General features: G+C 54.5%; 10 protein-coding genes across 10 annotated transcripts in view; 2 read left to right on the forward strand and 8 right to left on the reverse strand.

Moving 5' to 3' along the window:
• The window catches only part of M421DRAFT_183776 (uncharacterized protein), a 4,495-nt gene extending 1,949 nt beyond the window's left edge, over positions 1–2,546 (reverse strand). The window contains exons 1-3 of the mRNA XM_033587916.1: positions 1,876–2,546; positions 974–1,825; positions 1–925 (exon numbers count right to left, since the gene is read on the reverse strand). Of these exons, the coding sequence (XP_033447439.1) occupies positions 1–925; positions 974–1,825; positions 1,876–2,477 (2,379 nt within the window). The 5' untranslated portion in view covers positions 2,478–2,546. The remainder of the gene's footprint in view (positions 926–973; positions 1,826–1,875) is intronic.
• Positions 2,547–2,811: 265 nt separating this feature from the next.
• Positions 2,812–4,298, reverse strand: M421DRAFT_101969 (DDE-domain-containing protein; the record flags this gene model as incomplete). The annotated part of the gene is made up of 4 exons (XM_033586710.1): positions 2,812–3,297; positions 3,343–3,825; positions 3,913–4,135; positions 4,225–4,298. The coding sequence occupies 4 exons, from the start codon at positions 4,296–4,298 to the stop codon at positions 2,812–2,814; spliced, it is 1,266 nt and encodes a 421-aa protein (XP_033447440.1).
• Positions 4,299–5,161: 863 nt separating this feature from the next.
• Positions 5,162–7,257, reverse strand: M421DRAFT_422049 (fructose facilitator). Its single transcript, XM_033593040.1, has one exon. It carries the CDS (start codon positions 7,185–7,187, stop codon positions 5,355–5,357), a length of 1,833 nt encoding a protein of 610 aa, XP_033447441.1. The 5' UTR covers positions 7,188–7,257; the 3' UTR covers positions 5,162–5,354.
• Positions 7,258–8,339: 1,082 nt separating this feature from the next.
• On the reverse strand, positions 8,340–11,927 carry M421DRAFT_184266 (pathway-specific nitrogen regulator). Its single transcript, XM_033587921.1, has 4 exons — positions 11,481–11,927; positions 9,760–11,428; positions 9,130–9,707; positions 8,340–9,084 (listed from the first exon to the last, which is right to left on the reverse strand). Exons 1-4 carry the CDS (start codon positions 11,665–11,667, stop codon positions 8,453–8,455), a joined length of 3,066 nt encoding a protein of 1,021 aa, XP_033447442.1. The 5' UTR covers positions 11,668–11,927; the 3' UTR covers positions 8,340–8,452.
• Positions 11,928–11,979: 52 nt separating this feature from the next.
• M421DRAFT_422050 (F1-ATP synthase assembly protein) lies at positions 11,980–13,628 on the forward strand. The gene is made up of 2 exons (XM_033593041.1): positions 11,980–12,062; positions 12,172–13,628. The coding sequence occupies exon 2, from the start codon at positions 12,188–12,190 to the stop codon at positions 13,274–13,276; it is 1,089 nt and encodes a 362-aa protein (XP_033447443.1). The 5' UTR covers positions 11,980–12,062; positions 12,172–12,187; the 3' UTR covers positions 13,277–13,628.
• A 543-nt stretch (positions 13,629–14,171) lies between these two features.
• Positions 14,172–14,971, reverse strand: M421DRAFT_65746 (glycoside hydrolase family 12 protein; the record flags this gene model as incomplete). Its single annotated transcript, XM_033596262.1, has 2 exons — positions 14,172–14,667; positions 14,718–14,971. The coding sequence occupies 2 exons, from the start codon at positions 14,969–14,971 to the stop codon at positions 14,172–14,174; spliced, it is 750 nt and encodes a 249-aa protein (XP_033447444.1).
• A 692-nt stretch (positions 14,972–15,663) lies between these two features.
• M421DRAFT_93438 (uncharacterized protein) lies at positions 15,664–17,128 on the reverse strand (the record flags this gene model as incomplete). The annotated part of the gene is made up of 4 exons (XM_033598118.1): positions 15,664–15,750; positions 15,802–16,523; positions 16,692–16,830; positions 17,006–17,128. The coding sequence occupies 4 exons, from the start codon at positions 17,126–17,128 to the stop codon at positions 15,664–15,666; spliced, it is 1,071 nt and encodes a 356-aa protein (XP_033447445.1).
• A 237-nt stretch (positions 17,129–17,365) lies between these two features.
• M421DRAFT_422052 (uncharacterized protein) lies at positions 17,366–21,700 on the forward strand. Its single transcript, XM_033593042.1, has 2 exons — positions 17,366–17,684; positions 17,825–21,700. The coding sequence occupies exons 1-2, from the start codon at positions 17,553–17,555 to the stop codon at positions 21,437–21,439; spliced, it is 3,747 nt and encodes a 1,248-aa protein (XP_033447446.1). The 5' UTR covers positions 17,366–17,552; the 3' UTR covers positions 21,440–21,700.
• An 888-nt stretch (positions 21,701–22,588) lies between these two features.
• Positions 22,589–23,137, reverse strand: M421DRAFT_36928 (uncharacterized protein; the record flags this gene model as incomplete). Its single annotated transcript, XM_033589739.1, has 1 exon — positions 22,589–23,137. A coding segment is annotated over one exon (549 nt), but the record flags the coding sequence as incomplete, so codon positions are not given.
• A 1,263-nt stretch (positions 23,138–24,400) lies between these two features.
• On the reverse strand, positions 24,401–25,539 carry M421DRAFT_422055 (uncharacterized protein). The gene is made up of 3 exons (XM_033593043.1): positions 25,492–25,539; positions 25,111–25,403; positions 24,401–24,994 (listed from the first exon to the last, which is right to left on the reverse strand). Exons 2-3 carry the CDS (start codon positions 25,276–25,278, stop codon positions 24,476–24,478), a joined length of 687 nt encoding a protein of 228 aa, XP_033447448.1. The 5' UTR covers positions 25,279–25,403; positions 25,492–25,539; the 3' UTR covers positions 24,401–24,475.
• Positions 25,540–25,612: the final 73 nt, after the last annotated feature.

The following is a 25,612-nucleotide window of genomic DNA, read 5'->3' on the forward strand; positions in this document are numbered from 1 at the left end:
TGAAGCTGCGTACAGTGCGTTGCCGTAGCGTCCACCCTGCGCGTTGATGTCGGCTTTGTTGTCCAGCAGCAGCTTGACCATCTCACGATGACCCTGTTTGGCTGCCAAAGACAACGGAGTATCGCTGTGGCTATTCTTGGCATTGACCGTATTTGTGATGGGCTTTTGCGCAGATACAACCTCTTCCGCTACAGTAGCAAGTCCAAAGCGTGCTAGCTCGTGCAGAGGTGTGGCCGTCGGATACTCTTTGCTGTACCCTCGATAATTGTAGACAGGAACGTGCAGAACCTGCACGGCACACAACAGTGAACTGCTGTTAAGAAATTTGCATACCTGATCCGTGACGTTGGCCTCTACTGCTCTTGCGTGGTCCCCCCAGTGCTTAGCTGCGTAGTCGAGAAACTGGTGTTCCTGCAGCCTTTTCTCATACTCTTCATCGCTGGAGCAGCTGCCGCTTTGTAAAGCACTGAAGCATAGATACGTGAGGCATGTCTCAGCAATACGCAGCTTGCCGTCCGGTACCCAAGCATCGCCAGTCCGCTCAAAGTATTCCTGTGCAGTATAGTGCACTAGACGGATGATAGCACTCTCCTGGTCGACAACGACGAGACCTGCGCAGACAGACACTATATCTTCGCTGTTGGGAACGCTGTCCGGGTCAATCTCGGCTTCCTCGGGCTCTACTGCCAGAGCGCAGCATATCTCAGTAGTAGTGAGCGGTCGCATTGCGAATGTGATCCACGACAGAACCCTTTTGGCCAGCTTGCGGTCACCTTCTAGCTGACCTTCGATCCTCTGAAGAGCCTCTGTGTATGCGACATCGAGTGCCGCTGCCCCCTTTGTAAGTTTTGCAAGACTTGTCTTGACGTCCTTGATAGTCCGCTTGTCGAGCAGCGAGTCTACATGCAGGCGAGCAAGAAGAAACCTTGAAGTGGTCAGCGCGTACTGCCTCTTAAGTTGGCAACGCACTCACATGCCCTCTACTGCATCTAATATCTTCTCCTGCACCATGTCCTGCAGCGCTGTACTATGCTGTATGCATACAGGCAGTCGGTATGTCTGGCCAGCAATGTAACGCTTCACGTCTTCGCTGCTAGCCTGTACCTCTAGCCTCAGCGCTCCTTTGAAGGCATCCTCGATGTCTGGTATGAATCGCGCTGTGACCATCAGACGGACATCATTTCCTGCCTGAAGATCCCAGAGTTTCCCCATCAATTGGTGACGGGTAGCATTCTGGCACTCATCCAGGGCATCGATTACTACACAACTGTAAGGGTAGTGTGCAAGGACGTTCTGTAGTGCAATGGTGATCTCGTCGACAGACGGCTTAGTTCCTCGGTCAGCATGCTTCTGATGCAAACGTTCTACGTGCTCCATCGCTGACGGTCGACCTGAGACTAGCTGCTTTAGAATGGCCGCCAGCGCACTGGACACGTCTTGCTCCTTCTGAGCTTTGTAGTTGCAATACACATAGGCTACTCCGTGTTTGCTGTGCTGCACAGTGTTTAGCAAATGGTCGATCGCAATAGCCGCAATCATGGTCTTGCCGGCCCCAGGGATACCTGGACAAAAGAGAGTGGCCTTGGGCTCGTTGAGCCACCTTGAGATTTCAGGTGCGTCCACGAACCACTGGCCCGTTCCTTGCTCTCTGTGCTTTATGATGTCTGATTGTTGAGCCGGGTAATCTGAAGCTGACGTCCATTCCAGCAGCGTGTGGAGCTTTGCCAAGTCGTTCTGCTGTCGAATCGTATCTACCCCGGACTGGATAACCGGTACCTGCGTCCGAAGAAAGGTGATGTCGTCTTTGATGGCTTGCGAGAGTTTGCTTGTACGAGTAAGCTTTGCTGCTGTGTACCACAAGGAAAACCAGCTCACAAGTGGTCCATCTCCAACGCAACCCCTACCAAGCTTTTCAATCTCTCGATTCGGCCCAGGATGCTCGCGACCTCTTCCTTCCTGAACTTCCACACCAAAGCTTCGCCAGCCTTCCTCAGCCGACCGCCATCGGTCGTCTTAGCCTGCAGTGCTTCCAGGGCTTGCTTGAACTGATCGATCGGCCCGTCCTGGACTGCAAGGGCCCGCACGGCGCTGTACCATGGCTGATTGGCACTGCCTTCTCCCAGTCGACATCGCAGTTTGACAAGAAGGCTATAGAGATTGGAAAGCTCGATCTCGCACTGCGCACGGTCCTTCGAAGCGTCTTTGACGTCGTTCAGATACGCTAGGACTTTCGTAGAAAGCTGGAGAATCGCGATGATGCTGGCAGTGACGCTGAGCGGATCCATATGGCGTGCAGCGAGATCTAGTCGAAGGCCTATAGAAGCTAGCGACGAGGAGAGGAGGCAGAAGCATGATGGGCAAGCGACCAGGCTGAAGGGCGCAGCTTCAGCAAGGCTGAGCAGCCACGTTCGAATCGCGGGGCGGCGTTGGAGCGGAGGAAAGGCACGTGATACAACAGCGGAACGCGTCAGCGACATGCTCTAACAATAGATATCACGTGATAAACAACTAGAAGCGTCTGGACAAGAGCCACACCGTGATCGTACAAGTCCAGAGTGAGCGTTACGCTTGGTGCTGCGTGCAGCTTTGCGAGGATCGCGCTGATTCATTTGATAGTGAAAGACAGCAAATGTGACGCTTGGTGCTGACAATCTTATCGGTGCTGCATGAGCCTCGCGAATGTATCGACACAAATCTGCTCAATTCAAGACACTGTGGCTCGTCATAAGTAGAAGAGGGCCGTATTTGGCGACTTGTTTTGCCATGAAAAAAAACACCTGAGACAGCCATCGAACCTCTATGTCTCGAGTGTCAAAACCGATCTCCAGCGATCATTCGCGCCACTGGAGCTCTCCATGGCCCTGGTGACGCAGCAGGGGGAGTCACGCCGATTGTGAACTCCTCCCCGCCGTTCTTAAGGGTATTTTTACGTTTGCGCCAGCGCTTCGCTTTGCCTGCAACAGCCTTGTCCTCCGCAGCGCGCTTCGCTCGGCGCTCCTCGAGGTCCTCAGCGCTCATAACCTTGGCTACTCTGAGAACCAATGACCTCTGTGACTGCCGTGCTTTGACTTCGCCATTAATCTTGGACAAAAAGCGATTGTGATTTTGCAAGAGGGATCGTTCTGCAAATGCTACTCTGGTGGCGCTGGCAAGCTTCTGCACGCGTCTATGTATGCGTTGTTTCCTTGGCTCATCAAGACCTTCAGCATCCTGCTTGATCATATTGTATAGCAGTGTCACGGCCCCTGTATTGACAGGAGTGACCGGCGTTACAGGCGTGTCAGTCATCTGCGCTGTCTCTGCTTGCATGCCACTTCCTGTCATCTCGGCTTCTGAAGTAACGAGTTGCACGTGGGGCTTTGGTATACCTCTGAGCACTCTATCAGGGTTGAAAGGAAAATGACCAGTCGCAGCCCATGCCTGTGTGATGTTCCTTTTGGTGAAGGCTTTCACCCTCGCAGGGCTGTAGAGAGAAGTGAAGTCTTCCTTACCGATGGTGTGTACACCACCTCGGCCGAGCCGATAAACTTGGTCCCGATAAGCTGCCTTCAGGGCTGCGAACACTGCAACATCACAAGGTTGAACCTTGTGCGAGGTGTGAGAAGGAAGACGACACAAGATGATGTTATTCTCCAAGCCGAACTCCAGGATCTCAAGCGTCTCGTGTGTTCCGAAGCCATCAGAGATGAGCACTCGTGGCTTTCTGTTAGCTTTCGCTCTCGTCTGGGGGTCGAACACGCGTGTAAGCCACTCCAGACTGATTTTAGAGTCGTTGTATCCATTCTCAGAGTACGCATAATGCCACCCAGGGGTAGGATAGGTAGTCTAGTTGCTTCGGTGAGTCAAAGCTGGCCAAATGATCAAAGGAAGGAGTGCTGTCCCATCACCGCAAATGCATTCGACAGCTGTCACCATCGTGCGCTTTACCCCTGCACCTCGGTAGTCTCGCTCATCATCCTTACCTACCAGCACCTTCACGGAGCTGAGCATGCTTAACATCACACCTGTCTTGTCCATATTATACACGTTCTCCGGCACCACAGCCGGGTCTTCGAGCACCTCCTTGATGACCTTAAACCAGTGCGATATCTTCTTGTATATGTATTTGTCGTGACGGTTCCAGTCAATGGGTTTGCTTTCCTCGCCTTGAGCAAAGGGTTACGCTTCCGAAAGGCCTGAGCCCAATCCTTGCCCGGCGGCTTGCTCTGCTTGTTCAATGAGGACCGCTGGCGGGCGACGCTGAAAGCTATGGAAGGCAGAAACTTGGTCTGTACTGGGTGCCCGAGGGCAAATTTCATTAGCAGAAATTTGACAACTGCCTTCTCTTTGTCCGGAGTCAGACACTGTCTGCGCTGGGCTGCTTGCTGCTTCGACGGACGTCCTTGGAAACGGTGGTGAAGGGTGAAAGCGGGACGTTCTTCCTGTCTGCGCGAGCAGCCCAGGTCCTCAAGACTCCTGGAGAGAGGGGTTGTGCCAGAGCTAGACTGGCTGAATCCATTCTAGCAACTTTGGCGTTCTGGAGAGGAGGCGTGGAGGCAAACAGAGCGTTCAATAAGGGCACCACCGATGGGCTGTTTGTTCTAAAGATAGCCATCGCGTAGGCGCTTAGAAACTTCTAGAAGCATGCTGTACCTCGAATTTAAGAGGCATAGCGTACGATATCACGTGCAGTACAGCCACAGATCCTCATCGCTACGTAAGCGCATCACGACCCGTTGCTACAGCACACAGTGCCAAGCGGGTTGGCCCTGACGCGAAGACAGCTTCGGAGAGCATACTCTCCGTACCCAAATGCCCTGAAAGCCTGGGGTAATGTGCATCTTAATCAGGTCTATTACCCTAGGATATCAGAGCTAGATTAATTACACACAGCAGTCGCAGAGCAGTGGTAGAACGCAGCCAGCTCTCTGATGCTGCGTGCAAGATTGTTGCCGGCCAAACCACCACTGCCGTAATTTTTATATGAAAGAATGCAAGTAAAGACAACGCTGTTTAAAAATCAGAAAGTGTTTAAGATAGGTCTATAAACGCGTGTGATGAGGTTTGAGGTGGCTAGACTCCAGATCCATCTCTGTGAGGGCGAATTCTCGCTTACACCGGATGGACGTATCTCAGATCGCAGTAACTCACAGTGCGCAGATACACCAAAGAATGCCGACGAGCCAGATTCACATCCCGAAGCAACAATGCAACGAGCCAACGCCCAAACCCTCCGACCACATTCACAATCCAAGAACCCGGCACCAAAGAATGCGAGTAACAAACGTTGAATTACGCGAAACTAAGCAAGCGCCCAAGACGCTACATACGCTATGCGACGCCAAAAATGCATCAAACACACACTACCTGCTCACCTACTTCCCGCCAAACTCCTGCGCCAGCTTACTCCGCGCGCGCAACTGGTGTCCAAACCTGAACATGACAAACGGAATCAGACTTAACAGCGTGCCGAACAGCGCGAGGATGAGCCCGGCGTACTGACTCCCCACGTTGTGGAAGAACGCGCTAGCGAACAGGGGCGTAACAGCTCCGAGCGTGTTGCGCATAAGGCCCTGGCCCGCGATGGCCGACGACGACGACTCGCCATAGCAGTCGGCCGTGTACGAGTAGGTTGATTCAAAGACGAAGAAGATGCCAAAGGCGATGGGCGCGAGGCCGATGATCGGCGCGATCCAGTGCACGTGGCCGTACTGCGTGAAGCTGTAGATGAACAGGCCGACGGGGAGCCAGACGGCGCCGAACATGGCGCCGTACAGGCGGTGCTCTGGCACAACTTGCACCGCGGGGTCCGCCTGCAGCTGGTTGTACTTGCGCATCTGCAGGTGATGCGCGGCCCAGCCGAGGAATGTGCCGATGGCGAGCGAGATGTAGGGCAGGCCGGCGACGCCCTCATTCCACCCGCGCTTCTCCGAGAAGGTGATTGGGATGACCGATAGGAAGAGGAAGACGACGGCCCAGCAGAAGGCGATCCACATGCCAAAGGCGAAGACGACGGGCTCGGTGACCAGCATCCGGATAGCCTTGACGGACGAGGCTCTCAACATGGACTTGACGTCGGGTGTGTAGATGTCATCTTCGGCGACGTAGCGCTCGTCGCCGGTGGCTTTGCGGAGCGCAACGGCGCGCTTGTGGAGGCAGACGCCGCCGCGGGTCTCGGGGAAGAAAATAAAGATGGCAATGAGGAGTGGGACGTTGGCGATGCCCTGGATGCCTTCGATCCAGCGCCATCCAAGAGCTTGGTCGATGAAGCCAGCGTAGATGGGTGCGGAGACAGTGCCGAAGATGGCGACGAAACTGAACATGGCCATGGGGCGGCCACGCTTCTCAGCGGGGTACATGTCGTCGAAAGTGCCACCGACAAGGATGGTGCCGACACAGCCAAACAAACCGAGGAGGAGACGGAGGCCGATCATGGTGTTGATATCGGGAGCGAGTGCGAGGCCGATGAAGAGCAGCGAGAAGCATAGGAAGGATGAGCAGTAGACGATCTTGCGGCCGACAAGCTCGCAGAAGGGTGCGAGGATCATGGGTGCGACAGCACAGGTCATGTTGAAGGTGAAAAGCCCCCACTGCCCCTGGAGACTACCGACGTTGAACTCTTCGCACATGCTGTTGATACCAGAAGAGTAAGCGGTGGTAGCCAGACCGATGAAGAGCGTCATCAAGTTCAGGATGGTGGTCACGCTGCGCTTGTACCAAGGATTCCAGTTGAAGGGGTTCTCCTTATCGTCAGTGGCGAAAGTGAGAACGATGTACTCCTTGTCATTGTGCTTGACTATCTCAGTGAGAGTCAGTGGCATGTCAATATCGACAGTCTTGATGGGACCGCAGTCTGCGTCGATGTCGTTGTTCTCTTCGCTGACGTGCTTGCCTCCAACAATCCTCCCGATCATGAGCTCGCCCTTCGCGTTGCGGATGATCTCCGAGTTGTGGTCGGGCGTGTCGACACCATCATCTTCCTTGTCATTGTCCTTGCTGTTGGCTCTGGATAGATAGGCTTGCGGTGTGGTGGCGGCAGTAGAGCGAGCCCGTGGTGTGGCGGGTGTGCTTGCTGCGACGAAAGAATTGTTCCTCGATGCTACGATGGAGTTGTTTCGGGACTGGTAATAGGAGTTGGCCCTCGACGCAGCCAACGAGCCTGGCCTGGAAGCAGGTCTGGAGAAAGAAGGACCGTAGTAACCTGACATAATTCTGACAATTGAGGTAGTCCTTGGGGCGTGACTGCGCGGAGAAGATGGGGAGCCACGCGCGTTTTGTTTCTCGCCAGCAGACTGGTACTCGGCGTCCGAGGTACACTGTCCTACTTAGCATCCTGCTGGCTAGCGGTCAGTGTGGACCTCAACACCGTTATCAGGTCCACATAAAATCTGGCCGTGACGGTGGCGACAGGTGAGTTCGAAACTGTGCTAAGCAGCGAGGTACGCCGTGAGACATATTGGGCATGTGTGTCATTCTAGAAATACAGCAAAAGCGTATAAAATTGGCCTGATGATTTCGTGCGAGAGTCTTGTGAGATGAAAAGCATTGCAAGGCCGGCCATTATTACAGGCACGGCGAGATGTGCCTCTCACGCCAAGGATGAATTAAGGTGAGGCTCTGCGGGATCTGAACAGGGATTGAAGTCTGCGAGTCTCCACTCATCTCACGGTCCGTCCGGCAAGATCAGACAAATGATGCATGCTTTGCGGTATGACGTCGACAGTGGGCTGCATTTTCTTCAACAACACCAGTGAGAACACAGACCTGAGTCTTAGCTCGGCCGGTGTTCTCCCTGTGCAGGTCCAATATTGTCGCAAAGTTTTTTGTTGAAGTCGCGGATGAGGCCAAATCGCACTTGGCGCCACCGGCATGCACACATCTTATCTGTACCTGTCAATGACATCAAGTCGCATATACAGAGCTGCAACCATCCTTCTTCTTTTGTTCTTGATGTGCTCTCGCGTCTCAACAGCTGCGCTAGACGCGCCTTTGATGTTGCGCAGTTTGCTGTCCTGCTGTTGGCCAGTGAACGCTTTCCGTGTGCACTCGTGCGTGTCCGCGCGCTCGCGCCACTCGGGATCGGCGTGAGGCTCCAGGTGGGTCTGTAGGGTCCGCACAGATCACGATACACGTCGTGACACTCGCACGTTAAATTTGAAATGCACACCGTGTTTTGTGCGAAAAATGCGATAGAGATGATCCGGAAAGATGCGGGGTTGTGATCATAAGCAGGGAAAAGCTGGCACATGTGGGATTTGCATGGGGCGAGTGGATGACGTCCGCCGTGCGTCGTGTAAAAGGCGCTTGTGAGAGGGTCGGAAGCGAAAATTTATGGTATCATTCGCGTGCAACCAGTGTTCCGCTATGTGCACTGTACTGGCGCATGCCCTAACTCCGGGTAGTCCTATGCTCCTGCGCGCCGAAAGTGAAGACGCCAATCATGTGTCTCCAGCGTAAGCTGGTCACCATCGTATCATTGTGTGCCGCCCATGTCGTTGGCACCGAACGTGCCATCGCCGAAATATAGCATATCGTGTGGTAGGTATTCCAGGTCCCATGGCATCATGTCTGCGCCCAGCACAGACATGTCTACATCCTGGGTGTCGATGACCATATCACCGAACGAATTGTCTGATGGCGTGGTGTACATGCTAAAAGTTGGCGAGAATTCGTCGGGCTGCACCTGTTGTGCCTGGTTGCTTGCTATAGATGCAGACCTGACGTAGGAAGTGGTATTCTGTAGAGATGCCTGATTTGGAGATGCGCTGTTGAACGGGGAGTGGAGATTCAACAGCAGATCAGCGTCCGAGACTAGCGCAGGATCAGGCGCATGTACAAGACCATAGGGATTGTTGGCTGGGGGCGGGGGCATTGACGCGGGGTTGAATGATGGATAGATTGAAGGAGATGGCATGGGTAATTGCGAGGGCTCGAACTTGACGGGTGGGTTCGACATGAGCGAGGCAATGGACGGGTGAGTACTTGCAGGCGAGCGTTTCGACGCCGACTTCGTCTCACGGCCAGTGCTGTTCTCAGACGTGTACATAACTGCAACGTTGGTCGATGGTGAATTCATAGTGCCGGTGAGCGACCAACCAATTGCTGCTGAGGACTTAGTGGTGGTCTTGTGCAGAATACCATCAGACGTACCTTGGTTGGAAAGGCCCATTGGGGAGCCAGGTATAGTAGGCGTTCGGGCGCCCTTCCTGATTGCCGCAGGTATGTTGGCCATGTCGCCATCCGGACTTCGCGCAGTTAGATATGTGCCCCAACTAAGCTTCCTACGCCACCCCGGGCTTGTGAAGGACGGATCCGGTCGCGGCACCTCCAGCGCGCTTTCCATCTCTTCTCTTGTGTACAGCAATGGATTGTCGATACCCTTTGCCTTCTGATCCAGTACTGTGATGATGTACTTGACGCCTTCCCAATAGGTCTCCAGCGACTTGAGCGCACGGTGGCAGCGCTGGTAATTCTGATTTGCTGCAGAGGCCAAAAGGGAATGTTTAGCAGCTTGCTTTTGTTCACGATCTTGCAAAGCGTTTAGTCTGTCGCCGTTGGCTAGGTTCTTTTCGAGGTTTAGTTGTGCAAGTGAAGCTCTAGTATCCCTTTGCTCGCTTTGTGGGCCTGGCGATACGGGACGAGACTGAGGCCGAGACTGCGGCTGCGAGGACGCTGAATGCGTCACAGATTCTTGAAGGAAGGCGCACGCAGCTATGTAGATGGGTTGACTATTAAGGCATTAACTGAGTAACACGGTGCGGGAAAGAAGAGGGGATATACCTCGTGAAGGGATTGCCCACGCCAGTCTTCGCATCGATGAGCTCAGTGAACGACAATATGTCGGCGATTGTCTTGGCAGAAGACATGGACAACTCTCTGCTATTGGCGGAGAGTGACTGCGGGCTTCCTTCGAATGGCTTCAGTAGAGTCGGCTGATGTAATAAGACGATCAAAGTGTGAAACCAGCAATGCAGCAGCAGAAAATTAGTTCCCTGGTTGAACTTGACATACTGCTGGAAGTTGACAGCATTGAAGTGTAGCTTGGGCGACAGGTTTTGGTAGATCTCTGTCAGGCGGTTCTCGAGCGCATCTAGCTGCTTTTGCAGGTCTTTCGTGATGTCTGACACGTCCCTCACCCTGTTCAGCAGGTCTGTGACACGCCCGTACAGGTGTATTATCCGGATCAGTGCTGGGAAGGGCAATGGCCACCCTGATGCTGAGTCTACCTCATCCATGGACGGGAAGCAGATCTCGATATCTCGGTCACGAATCGTGACTGGGCGTCCAGTACCTGATGAGATGACTCGATCGAGGAAGAAGATGGACCAGAAGGTGTCTAGACGCTCGCGTTCGACAGCTCTCTGCTCTTGTTCATCGGAGGTCATGTTTTGGCTCTGCTGCGAGCGTCGCTCTGGAACGGCTGGCGCGCGACCGTTGTTCGAGTCGGTCTTGACAAGTTTTGGAGTGATGCCGTTTCGACCTTCGTACTTCAGACCCTCGAGTGTCTGCATACCCAGGTCCTGTGCCATTCGGATGGCGATGCCAAGGTACATCCAAAGACCGCTGTCACGGCTGGCACCGAACTCGTCGTACGCCAACAACAAAGCTGCTTGCACCACAGCAACGTTCGGACAGGGGAACGCGTCTGGGATGTTCGATTTGGCTCGCTGGGCGAAAGCTTGCCCAGCTTCAGGGTGGAGGGTTTTGGTCTTGTCTTCGGTGCTGTCCTTGTCTTGATTGCCACCTAGAGTCAGCATTGGGTGAGTTGAGAACCTTGCAGCTAGTGCACAGACTGCATCGACAAGAATGGCATCGACCTGCTTCTCCTCAAGATCGCGCATAAAGCGTTCACGCTGCAAGAAGGGGAAGCAACAGCCCAGATTGACAAAGAACAGCTTGCATAGGTGAGTGATGAGCGGACTGGGAGACATGTCAGAGCTGTCGTACACGGGTATCTCGAGAGGAGTGCGAGCTTCTGCACCTGATGGCGAGCCTAGCGGCTCAGCAGGCGACGAATCGACTGCATGCTGGTCTGACAGCGTGTGTGTGCTTCCGTGTCTTTGGCCTTTGACCTTGACGACCATCTGTCTAAAGCCTGGCATGATGGCCGTCGGCCCAAAGTAGCGGAAGTACGGCATCCTGTTGCGTGTATTGAGACTCAGGATGCCATTCTCGTCGTCGCCCTCTTGCTTCGGTGCATGGCTGGTCGACGAATCAGAGAGCTGCGACATGTTCGATGAGGCCATGTGCGGCAGCTGCGGCCGGGCAGGTTGGGCAGAAACGTGGACCGAGGGCTCGATCTGTCGAGCAGGCGCGCCAATCGAGGCAACGCTCTCTCTGCGGACCGCCTTCTTGCTGTCGCGGCTCGTCTCTGCCGCGCCACTATCGCCTCCATAGCCGGCGCATTCGTGCTTGTTCTGGGTGCATGTGCCACAGACCGGGCGCTCGCCTGGGGAATGTCAGTCCACGCTTCCACTGCAGTTGTGTGCATGTCTGCCCACCAGAACAGCGTGTCTTCTTGCGGCGACAGGTCAGGCAGGCTGAGTTGATCCTGCGCCGCTTCGCGTATGGCCCGTCATGGTTGGTGACGAAGCGGATGGGCTTCGGCTGGGGAGCAGCGGCAGCGGCAGGAGCAGGACCATGAGCAGGACCATGTGCAGCAGCCGTCGAGGGAGCTCCTTGATTCATCACAGAGCCTGCATCGAAGGCTACGCGGTGGTGCTGTGCAATGCGGGGAGCGCGAGCGGGGCGACGGTGATTGGCCTTGGCAAACACAACGGTCGTCGTTCAGCAGCAGAGTCTCGACACAGTGTCACGGCGGGAGAGGCTGCGGAGAGACAGGCGCATCATCAGCGTGCAGTCAGCGTTCCGGCGTGCGCAGATTGGTGGGCTACAGTATGACGGCGAACAGGGCGGGAGTCTTGCGGGGACGGGCGTTGCTGCATGCGTCTGGGGAAATATCGCCCTGTTCTCCCGGCGATCCGAGTGCCTGGAAAAGCTACGGCAGTTGGCAGCGTGACAGCGCGACCCAGCGTGAACCCTGCGAAACGCACCGCGACTGCATCGTCGTCCCATCTTTGGTGGTGAGTATCCCAGCGCATGGCCACTCCTGCAGCCTGCATTAGATAAGCAGTGCTTCACGCTCAACGCCACATGTCTCCAACGCACGCACCCGCTTACCAATTGCCTCAGCATCCCAGTCCTCACAATGGAGTCCATACGGCCAGCCCTCGCAAGCGTGCGCCTGACAGCACCCCGTCGCGCATACCGCCCTTTCTACCAGTGCCTGCACACATCTGCAACACGATGCGCCACACCGCTGCCCCACCCCTCGGTACCGGGGCCGCCGCCAGAGACACCCACGCCCTCGGCCTCAGATGCACTCGACCGCGTGGCCCGCAAGAGGCGGCAGGCTGAGATGCTGCAGCAGGCCAAGGGCGCCCGTGCACAGGCAGCGAAGCCCACCAGCGCCCTGAAGAAGCGCTTCTGGAACGACGTCAGCGTCAAGGAGACGGAGAACGGCTTTCAGGTCTACCTTGACAGCCGCCCCGTCCGCATGGCCAACAAGGAAACTCTCACCGTCCCCTCCTCGAAGCCCCAGCTCGCCACAGCCATTGCCCTCGAGTGGGACCTCCTCCTCAGCGCACAGCAGGCCCTCAAGACGCACTACATCCCCATGACCTCTCTCGCCGCCCGCGCCATCGATATCGAGCGCGCAGATGCCAACGGTGACGAGCGCGTCCGTGACTCCGTCATAGAACTGTGCATGCGCTACCTGTCCACCGATACCCTGCTCTGCTGGGCGCCCGAGCACGTGCTCAACGACGTCAAGCAGAACGGCAAGACACTCCGCGAGCTGCAAGAAGAGGTCGCAACCGGCATCACCGCATATCTGACCAGCAATCTCTGGCCCGGCATTACCATCAAGCCCATCCTCGACGCTTCCAGCATCGTGCCCGTCGACCAGGAGGAGATGACCAAGCAAGTCATCCGGGGCTGGATCTCAGGCCTGCCTGCTTTCGAGCTTGCTGGCTTCGAGCGCGCGGTCCTGGCTAGCAAGAGCGTCATGATTGCCTCGCGACTCCTCCACGAGTGGGCCGAGGGCCTGGCTGAGACCCGTCAGCCCGGTGCCAAGAAGACGTTTGGCATCGAGCAGGCCGCCGAGGCCGCGAGCCTGGAAGTCAGATGGCAGATTGGCGCATGGGGTGAGGTCGAGGATACGCATGACGTTGAAAGGGAAGACATGAAGCGCCAGCTTGGCAGTGTGATTCTGCTTGTTGGCGGCACTTCAGCGTAGATGTAGCGTGTGCTTGTCACGATAGAGTGTAGAATAGACGTCAGCAAGAGCTGCACTGTAGGTATACGATCGATGGCATCTGCATATACCCTGACCCCAACAGCCACGGGCTCTGCAGCTGCGTGCTTGAGGAACGTGGGCGCTACGTTGAAGTGATGCTCCACTGCGACCTTCGATCCTCCATCCACAACACAGTTACAGCGAGTCGACCGTGTCTAGCACAGCGCTTGTGACCCACGCTGACCTCGTTTCAAGGATGACATATAACATAGAATCCTCAACCCCTTTATGCGTCCGTACTCACTACTACATAATGCACGTGATCCGCATCAAGGACTCGAGTCACCGGCCACCTGCGCGACACTGACGCGAACAGTCTTCAGTGGCGCACATTCGTCGCACTCTTTTCTGGAAGGCCGTCGATCAGAATGCAAATGACTGTATTCGAGGTGCGTTGTCTGCTCGAATCTCAGACAGCTAGCTCAGTATCCACAATGCCCACGTTCGGCAATTGGACTCTGCTGTCCGCCGTGCAAGGACCGATGGTCTACATGTTCGTCAGGCTCCGAGAGAAGAAACATTGGTTAAAACTACGACGTCCTGCTTTTGTCACTCTCGGGTGGGTTCAACCTGGACTCCGCTCTCAGATGTGGTGGACTCTTGACCCGTCGTGGCCTGCGCTGAACGAGCAGATCAACTTCGTTCGTGACATACGCGCTCAGTTGATACCCCGAGCAGATAGTGTGATCTTCACGACCATTATCAAGTAAAGCAATCATTTTTGGGAAAAGTTGATAGTTACGAAAGCAAGTATGTACCCAGAATCGAACACCTTCCTAGCCAGCGCTGCTTCTCCAGTCACGCCATCTTCTTTACAACCGTCTCAGAAACGAATTCAGCTCTCGGAAAGAGAGTAGGCAGTCGTAGTGAGTACCGCGTTAGAGCCGCTGAACGGCTCGGTACCAGCACCGGCTGACTGAAGGATCTGAGAGCTGGGAAGACCCTGGCTGCTACGCAGGTAAGTGAGAAAGTCGTTCAGGTCGCCGTTGAAACTGTTGATGGCGCTGACAGCTACGAAAGAGAAGACAGTCATCTGCCCGTTAGGACCCTTCCACAGCTTGAACTGGTTGCCGGCAATGGTGACGGTCGCAATAGCGCTGCCGGTAGAGGAGATGGGACCTGCGCCGCCAAGAGCGGACAGCCAGATCATGATCTCGTACTCGGCAGAGCCGGTGGCGGTGGAGCCGGTGAATAGGTCGTACGCAACGTTGGCAATGATGTTCGAGCCAGTGTAGGTCCAGGTCCAGGTCGAGGGGAGCGAGGAGATGGAAGAGAGGGCCTTTTGGCTGATCTTTGTCACGACGTTGGCGTAGGACTTGACGTGTCCAGCACTTCGCAATGTTATTACGAGATACATAGGAATACGGGGAGGGGTACTTACCCGCCAGCCCAAGTCCACTTGGTGTGCCACTTGAGCGTGCTGCCGCTGAGGCCATCGACGCCAGTGCACTGGCTACCAGAGGTAGCCTGGGCTTCACCCCACAGGTTGTTGTAGATGGTGTATGAGCCCTGGACCTCATTGTCCCACTGGCCGCAAAAGTCGGCGCGCTTGGAGAGGACAGAAGCCGGGGTGGTAGGAGCCGCCAGGGTGAGCGCAGCAGTGCTGGTAAGGGTAAAGAGTGTGGAGAACTTCATGGTGGTGATGTGAAAGGGGAAGAGGATGTGGAGAAGGAATGAAAAAGCTTGTGGACCGCAAGAACTTGGAAAGGCTTGAGATACCTTAAATGCACGTTAAAGTTGCTATATATGGAGAGCATGGCGACTAAAGGAGATGAAAAGAGGAGCTATGACAACGTGCTTTACAAGAAACACATCACCGTCATGACTAGTGGTAGGTGACGACAACTCTTTGCCGCATACGGCCACCGTCGTCTACGAAAGCCCTACCATCAATTTCGAGTCTGCAATCTAGGAGACAGTACGATGACGTGCGACAATCCAGGAGACAGCCGCTGACTCATATTGGTGGCTTTCATTGATGCGCAACATGGTGTTTTCGCGGGGTACTATAGCCGGTGGCGTCCAAAAGTGGTACTGTCTGTGAGCATCAAGGTTTTCTTGACAGATGACAGGCGTGCGTGCGCGGTGGATCGTAGGGTTGGCGTTCCGAGGTGACCGGATGGGCTGCGGCAAAGTTACCCCACACGTCTGAAACTATGGTCCGATGCTTGATTAAGAGTTAATATATGCTTGGACGTGACCTCACTGGAAAGGCCTGGTTTCTCCGCCACTTTGCACAGACGCTTCTCAGTGGAGCTGTAGAGTGTCGTCGTGATGCTACAGGAGTGAGGCAGTCCGTTTCGCTTTACGTTAGAAAGCCGAGTGCGCTATACGTCAATACGCTCGAAGGTCTCGTTGACGCTGGTATCCGGCAATCCGAGTGCGGCCAGATGCCTGAGGTGTTCAAACATGGGCTGCAGCGTGAGTCAGTCGAAACATCATGTGCGAACTTTTGCGCCACTTACAGTACGCCAGCCTGCCTGTCTCTCAACACGCCATTTGTTGCTCGTAAAATTACTGCGGGTTTCCTTCTGCACATAGAAGGGCTGTTGGCTTGCAAGCTCAGAGCCTGGCCAATGCCAGACGCTTGTTAACGCTCTCAAGACGCTACGTAAGTCTTTCTTAATTGTCTTGGAGATGGGTGCATCAAGCCAGGGCTGAATCTTCTCCCACTTGACGTCCGGTAAGTCCCATCCGAACAAGTCGCTTGTTGCTATCAGAATGCTGAGATCCAATTCCTCAACGGCCGGAAGCTGATCCAAGATCTTCCCAACAGCAACAGTGACATCATCCGGTTTAGACCCAGTATTGCGCGATCCGATAGAGTCAGCCTCGCTTAGCTGCTCAGTATTGGGCTGGTTGAGAAGGGCCTTTCGCTGCCTCCACAGCTCCAGCGGCGAGGCTTGCGGCGGGCCGTTCCACCAGTCGAAGCCCGGCCATAGAACTATCTTAAGCTTGCGCGCATCCTTCATAAGGGGCAGCAATGCTAGGAAACGAGGCGACAGGTCTTCGCGGACAGGTATAAAGAAGCCGAACGCATTGCGCCGCTGTCTTTGGACTTCCAGTGTCAAGCGTAGAGTCATGCCGTCGTCACCGCTTCGCTCGACAGCTTCGTCAAGTTCTGTATCAGACAATTCGGTGGCCTTCGTATTGTTGGCTCCTCCAGATGTAGCCATTTTAACCTTCTCTGCAGCAGAAGAGTTGAGCAAATGAGTATGAAGCTCCAGGCACTCGTGCCGTAACTGTCAGCACGAAGATAGCAAATTTTTTGGGGGACGTGAAGGCAAGTAGATCCTCGTGTCCACAAATGTCTCTTCGGTCTTTCTTGGCCCAGCTTGGTGAGGTGAGTGCGTACCGGTCCTGGCACTGGATTCAAAGACTGTCGGTGGCAGGGTGAGATAGTGGAGGATTCCTTCTCGCAGCTCTCGTGGTATGGCCAGAAGAGTCGACATTGCGATATTCGTGTTATAGTGTAAGCTAATGCGAGACTGAAGCTGTGTTCATGGAGAGAGCGTTTTGCTCACGGAGAGAGCGTTGTGTTTGCTCTTAGACGCCCAGCGGTCGATGATACTTATCGAAAGTTGCTGCCTAAAAGATGAGGATCGCAGACGGATCCACAACAGTCGAGCTACACTACGGAGTCTGATTGGCTTTGCTACTTTCACTCACTGAGACGACTGTGCTTGCTAGAGTTGCTCTGCTGGGGGTATTGGTGATTTTAGGGTCAGCTTTAGGAGGGAGGAGTATAGGGAGCCCTCGCTCGGCAGGCAGACACGACAGCCATGACAGCATGAGAAGATGCCAGTTCGCCTGCAAGTGCAAGATCAATCTTCAAACAAAGTCAAACACCTTGCTGCGGAGCCTCAAATGTGGAATGGAAATATTTCTGATGACACGAGAGTGGATGGCGAGGTGCAGGCCTCCCCGCACAGGCTAGACTAGCGCGAAATCTGGCGTCATGGTGGGGAAGTCGCGTATGCAGCGAAAGCAGAGCCGCGCGCCGACGCGACCTCTCACTTTTGCACCAGCGTTCACCACCTCCGACTTTAATGACCCCACACCTCGCCCTGCTGGTGCTTGCCAGAATTGGCTTACTGTATATACCTCCGTGATCGTGGGACTGGACCCTCCGCGCCGCACATTCCCATGATTGAGCAGGCTGAGAGCTAAGGCACCGTCCAAAGCATACAACCGCCGACACATCTTGTCGCCCGGCATGGATGATAGTCGCAGCGCTACTGTGAGGCAGTCTCCGGCTAGTAATAGGCGGAGAAGTCTGAGAAGTCATCGCAACTGCGAGGAGGGCGGTGCGAGTGATAGCGAGGCAGCAGCAAACGCTTCAAGTCAGGTACGTGTGACGCAAACACGCTGCGCAGCATGCACAGTGCGGTAGAGCACCTCTCAGCCACAGACGGTAGGCAATGAGACCAATCAGCCGTCTACTTGGTACCGGTCTTTCACCTGTCATACGCACACTAACGTCCACAGCGTCCGCAGCCTCCCCGCCGCCGCAGTACAAGATCACGCCCCGAGCCCTCTTCCGCAGACGTTGCCGATTCCACTCCAACACTTTCGTCCACAACCGTGCCACTACCCCGCAAAACAGCTCCTGTCGTCAACACAGGTTTTGCATTGTCGACCGTGGTATCTACACGCAGCCGCGAATCGAGGTTCAGCCTTTTCTCGCAAGGCCAACAATCAAGAAGGGGACGGGACTCAGCTGTAGGCTCTCCCTCGCGAGGAGATCTCTCTCCCAGGCAGATCGGCCTTGGCTTGGACGGTGCCCCTGGCCTATCTCCCTATGAGATCGACTTGTCGATCGCCTTGGAAGAAGGGCTTGTTGAGAACGATCTACGCAACGCTTTCCATCCTTTGCGGCGTACGCATACACAACCTCATACTTCTGCGTCCTATTCAGAGACGTCAACGTTCCAGCCAGTCCGCGACATCGGCGGTCTCGGCCCTAGTGACGACGAACCCAACAGCTACAGCTCCAATCGCGCAACCCCTGCAAACTTTTCAAGCCACCAAGCGTTGCCAGGTTGGCTTGTTGGTAACGATCACGATATGGGAGGTTCATCGAAACGAGCGAGAGAGAAAATTCGAGATAAGGAAAGCAAGGATCTGCTGAATACACTGGAGAGGCATGGAGCGATTACCGCGATGCTCTACCATGCCACCGATCCGGATCCCGAAGCAAACGATATTTGGCCCAACTTCCGTAACAGGGCAAAGTTGCCTGCCAGGTATGCCTCACTTAATGTCAGCCGAGGAAAATGGGGCAACAAAGGAGTCGACCCCTCCACAAGTAGACTACAGGTGGCCACTCAAGATCGATACAATCTCCGAGGGCAGAATGGTGGGTGGAGTGCGTCAGCTCCGGAGACGATCGATCCACAGTCTACATCCTCGACCAGCACAGGCCGCCCGTTTTGGCAGCTCCCTGTTGAGCTCGTCGAACAGATCATCGAGCACCTCAACCGAGATGATGTCAAATCTCTCCGTCTAGTAAGCCGCGAGCTGAACGAGTACACATCTCAAGCTGCTTTTAGAACAGTCGTTGTTCCTTTCAACACTGAGATTTATGGCATGCTGGGACAAGAAGTGAAACCTGATCGCAAGGGCAAGAAACGTGCGAGAATAAGCAGGCCGGAATATTGTTGGAAGAATGCCAACGGAGATGAGGTGTACAACGGCCATGGTCTCGACGTGTTCCGTGGCTTTGGAAGGCACATCCTCAGATACGGGATGAGCTTCGAGATGAACGAGGACTCCTTATCTGCGCCTCCTTCGAAGTCGACGACAGAGCAAAAGACCAGCTTCTGGGGTAATTATGATTGGCCTTTCGAGGAGTATCGACGGTTCGATGCCGTTGCTGGTCTCGAATCTGCCGCTGACGAGACACCGCGAATGAAAACTGCCTTCTCAGAGCTGACCAAAGTCAAAGAGCTCGCACTCACCGTCAACAGTGGCCTTGGATGGTTGAACGGTCCAGACCTTTCGATTAGAGCACGCATCTTGCAAACACCACCCAGTATTTTCGGGTCTCGCCAAAACGTTCCAGATCGCCGATCGCAGGCTCAACAGGAGCTCTGGCATCACATTGAGGACACGCATGTCCGTGCAGGTGACGATGCTCGCACAGCATCTCTCTACCGACTGGAAGGAGCGCGTCCTTTGACGGAAGTACAAGAGTCTCGACTGTTGGCTGCGACACAACCAAGTCTGCCGTTCCTGGAGTCTCACATCCCGCATGAAGCGACCCCGCATGACACAGCAGATGCAGCCGTTTCACAACCACTCGATGACACAAGCTCACTTGATCGCCACGTCTTGAGATCATCTTCTGTTAACGCTGGTATCTTGTTTACCAGTTCAACGTTACAGCACAATGACGCTGCACAAGTCCTGAGTCCCATTGTACCTGCTACTCTCACTAAGGCTCAGAAAGAATGGCTGCTCGAAACGGAGTGGGCTCAACGCGCATTCTTGTCATCCTATATGCTTTCGGTCATTGACAATCGGACTACGTTCCATTTGATACACACGCTCAACATTTCTAGCCTCGCCGACCGTTACATCTCCATGCTAGACCGTGCAGACTTTTGGGATGCGCTACCGAGCTTGCAAGATGTTACTCTGATGGTCATACCGGGATGGAGGACAGTGGAGAAAGACGAGGCCGGTTTTGTCGATACCCCCAGAGTGGACCCAGCTGGTCACGTCGATACTTTCTGTGGCCTTCTGCAAGCTCAAGTCGCGCCACGGTCCAAGATCACCAGGTTGACAGTGGGATTTGCCGCGGGTGGAGAGCATGCTGAGGGACTGCATGCACGAAACAAGCTCCTGATGCCAGCGCCTCTGTTGCCACTGAGAGCTCGTATGCACGCAGATTCGACTAGCCCGCCCATGGAAACTGCTATAGTACAAGACACCAACATGCTCCGAGAGGCTCTGGTACACTTTCCTCATTTGGAAGAGCTTACGTTGCGTAACTGTTGGATCACCCCGTCCGCTCTACTGCAATTTGTCAAGGTTCATGACGAGTATGCGCTCAAGCACTTGGCTCTGGAGTTTGTCTCGCTGACAGCCACACTCCGGCCCTCAGGGAATGCGCAGGCTGCACACGCTGGTCAGCAAGCCATACTTTTGAATGCTCCTCCAGCTCAACTTGCTCTGTGGGCTCACGGTAACAACAATGCTGGGGGCAATGCTGCTCCTGCGAACAACGTCCCGGGCAACGGTCAGGTCCTGAATATCCACATCCAGAATCTGCACGCTCAACTTCAGCAAATGCAAGCAAATGCTGGGGGCGTGCAGCAGCATCAACAAGTGCATGTTTTGCAAACCCAACTGCAACAGCAACTGCAGAATGCTCATGCTCTGACTCAAAATGTTCAGGCTCTGACAGCACCGCAAGCTCAAGCCGGCGCGCCACAGGCCACAATGCAGTTTCAGCAAGCCCAACAACAGCTTCAACAGCAACAACAACACGCCGCCCAGATCATGCATCTTGCTGTTCAAGTTAACTTCCTGCAGAACGCAATGGCAAATCAGAACGCACAAGCCAATGCTGCGACCAGCAGTGCCAGCGCTACCCTGCAGACTCCAGCTCGCGAAGGCTCGTGGATCGACATCATTGACCAAATCTCGCCCGGCACCAATCTCTCTGACTTCGAGTCTATGCATTCGAAAGTCGACGCAAACCGGGCCACTTCGCTCATGTCCATCTCGTTCGTATCATGCGGCTATGCAAAGCTGCCCCATCTCGGCCTCAGCATTGACCAATCCGCCATCGAAGCGGTCAACGGCTTCGCCGCCGCCACAGCTCTACGCAATCCCATCTTCACAAAGCGCTACAACGCGCTTTCACCAGCGATGATGAGCTCCAAGTGGCAGTACCTCGGCGAGATCGTGCAGGAAGTCAATCTCAACGAGTACGCTGCGCTAGACGCGGGCTGGAACTTGCGACACGGCTGGGAGGATGCCGAGGCTGCGCGAGCCGTTGAATTCGATGGTCTGCTCAGTGGTGGTACGGGCAGGTTCACAGGCAAGGTGCAGCGCTCCGACAGAGTTGAGACCGAGGCGAAGTATGCGAGTTAGTCGATCTGCCGACGTTTGCCTTCTCTGCTTCTTGTGTACTGACCTAGAAATTCTAGATATGGATGCGTTGACGAAGTTGCTCGGGCATATGGTATTGGCTCATTAGCAGTGGCGCGTGTAGCGGAACAGCATCCGAGGAATTGGGAACAACTACGAGCATTTACATATGAAGCTCTCACAGTTCTACTAGCATGGTCGTTCTATTATCACGATCAGGCATCACATAGTATCAATCACATATCGACACAAAGTCTTCAGCAGCACACATGTCTCATCACTGGATCACATCGTACTAGTCTGAGATATCCAATTCGTAAGACAGGCTCCGGGGCATGTGGACGAGTTCTTCCGGGAGCAACGACGCCGTGAGTTGGCCTGCCCACGTGTCAAGACCAAAATCTAGAAGCGTCAAGGTAGGTTCGAGAAAGGCCTGCCCCTTGCCTTCGTAAAGCTCTGGCAGCAGGGCTTTGCCTTCAAAAAGGCTGATTAAGCCCAAGATTGAGGCATCGATGTCAGATATGACTTGTGCGGGCTCTTCCTCCACGAGATAGTCAGTCGCTGGGTCACCCAGAGTCTCCGTGGCAGCATTGCAGCAGGTTCAGCTGCTGTGACGCTCAGAGTTGGTTGTAGTGGTGCAGCTTAAATTGATGTAGCCTGGGTGTTGAGCCGGTCGGCGGTCGCTGTGTAGCCGGCGCTCGGTCGCTTGATAAGTCGCAGGGACCGTCGCCGTGGGCTGGCGCGGGCAGTGAAAAGATCATTGCGTGCGGCTAGGAAGGGGACAATACTGAATTTTCGCTGAAATCCTGTTGTGTCGATGGCGGAGAGCTACGTCTTCAATGTTTCAGGATTCAATGAAAACTCCGCGTGTATGTAAAGTTACTTCTGGTGCTGTTGGTGTGTTCGAAGGCGAGGAGACGGAAGAGGTCGACAACGAGAGTTGTATTATACGTTGTATGGTGTAGAACAGGGGTATATAGCGAGAAAGAGAAAATAGCAAACAACCCTGGAGGTAGTCGCGTAGTCGCCCGTAAGCAAAAGACATGACATCTGAAGGAAACATCTAGACGGGACGACAAAGACAGACGGTGTCGTTAATACTCAATATACAAACACTAGCCAATCTAATTACTGCGCGGTATGGTTTTGTGCCAATAGCCAGCTTCTGAACGCATGCGCCCTATTCTCTGTGTCGCCATCCTCCTCAGCATCCATGAGGCTGGCATTTTTGAATGCTTCTACAATCGTCGCGGTAGGCACTTTGTCGTACATGTCGAAAGGGATTCTATCTACAAACTTTTGTAGGGAGACTGACCCTAGCTGTACTCGTGCCAAAGTGAAAGGGGTGAAATCTGAAATTTTAGGCGTAATGCGTGTCACAAGATCCCAATCCTCAGGACTCGATGAGTTTTGCCGACACAGGAACTGCTCCTTGGAGGCCAGTGATAGGTATGACTTCATTACAGCCAGCTTCGTTGTCAATCCTAGCGAGGAGGTCTCCAGCGTCTTTAGAAAGTCGTACAGCGAGGCCGTTCCAATGAAAATGTGGCGGTACTTATACTGTAGCTCAAGAGCAGCCTGGACGGTTATCTGCGGAGCTGGTGGCTGGAATTGAGTATGCTGGATGCTCTCAGGTCGAGAGGGAAGCGGTCGGACCGGCAAATTTACAGATCTGTTCCGTCGGTGTGTGTGGGCAGGCTTGGGGTCGCTTGATCTTGTGGCGCTCGCTCTGAGCTCTAACAACCCTCCCTTGTTCTTGCTCTGCGCTCGAAGCGTTCTTGTTGCTGATCTGTGGATGGTGGTCGATGTAGAGTCAACCGAGATGTCTCGGCAATGTCTGTAATGCTGAGGAGTTGTAAGGTCATTGATCGCGTCGTTGAAGTCGACAAGGGTCCGGTCAGGGCTCTCCATGTTACCATCCTCTGCGCCCGCGACAGTTTCGTCGTCCGGGTGAGCAGTTGGTCTGCGTGCTTTCGGGTATTGAGATCCATCTCCTGTCGTAGACGTTGTGTCGGAGCCAGATGATTCGCGATCCGACGATGGCGGTGTGCAGCCATAGTCATACTGTGGCAAGCTGTCGGCCTGAACGATCGCGATGGTCTTGGGCGAGATCGGTGGCGTCAATTCTGCTTCTTGGGAGATGGAGGCTTCTTGGTCGACATGCTCTGCCTGCCTATCCATCTGCAAAACCTTCACAACAGCAGCCGGAGTACCCTGGGGGCTGGAGGTATTTGAAACACTCTCCATTGCCAGCTGTTCAAGTACGAACCCATCCATCACTGTCCCTACAGCACTCTGCCGAGGCAGCCAAGACCGAATTCCTGGAGATAGTCCGGGAGGTTCTGGCCGATGAAGATGCGAATGGATGTGTATCGAGCTTTGTCGCCTCTGTGGTTTGTCTGCAAAGCGAAGGCGCGACGCGGGGAGAGACTGCGAGCGGTGTCTGCGACTCTTCATCTGGTCCAGTCGTCTTAAGAATTCGACAGCGAGAGCGCGGCGAGCAGCGACAGGTTTCTGCATGATTTTTGTAAGCCATAGCATGCAGATGTGGAGTCTGACGATGTGCAGGCAAGCGGCGATGGTGAGGAATAGCATAAACAAACGGTTGTCGCGTGGCATGGCAACAGGCGAGTCACCTTCACTTTGTGACTCTGAGGTGCTCAATCGGCCAATACACGGTGCACGCAGCTGTTGCACAGTGTGCGCTGCTGCAGTGCGCACGGCATTTTGGTGTAGAATCATGGGTGGGAACCACGGCTCGTCATTTCAGGGCCTGCGTAACGTACTGTGGCTCGCGATAAGAATAACTCGAAAGATTGCTTGCGAATGTGATCCAAGGCCGGGCGGAAAATCCCGTGAGGAATGTTGATACTGACACGTGGAATCATCACCTATACAGAGGCAGGAATGCATTGCCAGGACGGGAAAGAAGGAAGAACCCAACATCGGCAAGACGTACTGTCGCCCCTGGCTTTAATGGAGTTGTTCAGTTTCTGACCTTGAAGAAAGCGCAGTGCCTTGTAGGACGTCCAGCAGCCATCATACACCTCTTCCACGCCCTCTGCCTCGTGCCATCCGCACGCTGTGGGGTACGAAATGCAACGCCGTCATGCTGGAAGTAATACTATCAACAGAATCACCTCCCTCTTGTTCCGAGGTCTGTGCAGCTTGATTCTGGCTGTCATGGCCTCGCCCATAGCCTTGAGGATGGCTGAATCCACCGCGGCCACGCAGTTTGATGTGCGAAGATCTCGAGTCGCGCTGCTGCTGCTGCTTGACCGCCTGAGCTTCTTCCTTGTTCTGCACCACGTCCATGCTGTCACCAGCAGCGCTCGCAAAGGACTCTCCTTTGCGCCTCCCAGCGTTTGAAGTCGCAGAGATCATTGTGCTTGATCGTCGTCGATGAGTGGGTCGCAACATGCTGTTCCTGCGATCAATGCCGTCGTTAATGATGAAGAAGTCATAGTTCTTCGGAAACTGGTGCTTGTCTACGCAGTGCATGCGGCGCTTGGGCGCAGTGCTGCAGAGACGATCGCATGTTGGGACCAGACAGGCATACTACGATCAGTCAGTCGATGGTCTGGGTCAATTCCATGAAGTGTGTACTTAGGACACGTACGCTTCAGTCCCCTTCACCCTCATAGCACGGTACTCGAGAACATGAAGAGACCTACCGTTTGTTCGCCCTTGTCTCTCCTGGCAGCAACGAATGGATCATGATTTTCTGAAATGTGCAAATGCAGGATGTGCTCATCAGGGAAGTTCTTCTGGCACTCAGAGCATCTGTTTGTGTGCATCTTCTGGTAGTGTACGTCATACTCGTCGAATGAGGCAAACGCCATGGGCGCATGTGGAGGGAGCAAGCACTTCATAACGGCGAGCTGCTCAGATGCAGCCGATTCTGTGTCTATATGGACAAGCTTGACGTCGACAGACTGGTCGCGCAAGAAAGGACTGCTGGGGTCTGCTGAAGACGACAGAGAGTCTCCACGTGAGCGTTTGATCCCCATGATGTATGCTGACAGTGGCTGTGAGGTTATGAAAGAGGGCAGTACCTTGTCAAGCCAGTGGTGTCCCCTCTCCAGAAGTGCAGTCGAGGGCGTGGTGAGGGCTGAGGGGAGGAGCGAGGTGTGCTAGTCGAAGAGCAAGTGGGGCGGGCACCAGGGTCTACCGTGA

This window comes from Didymella exigua, assembly GCF_010094145.1.
Source record: "Didymella exigua CBS 183.55 unplaced genomic scaffold M421scaffold_18, whole genome shotgun sequence".
In the NCBI taxonomy this organism is placed as follows: Eukaryota; Fungi; Ascomycota; class Dothideomycetes; order Pleosporales; family Didymellaceae; genus Didymella; species Didymella exigua.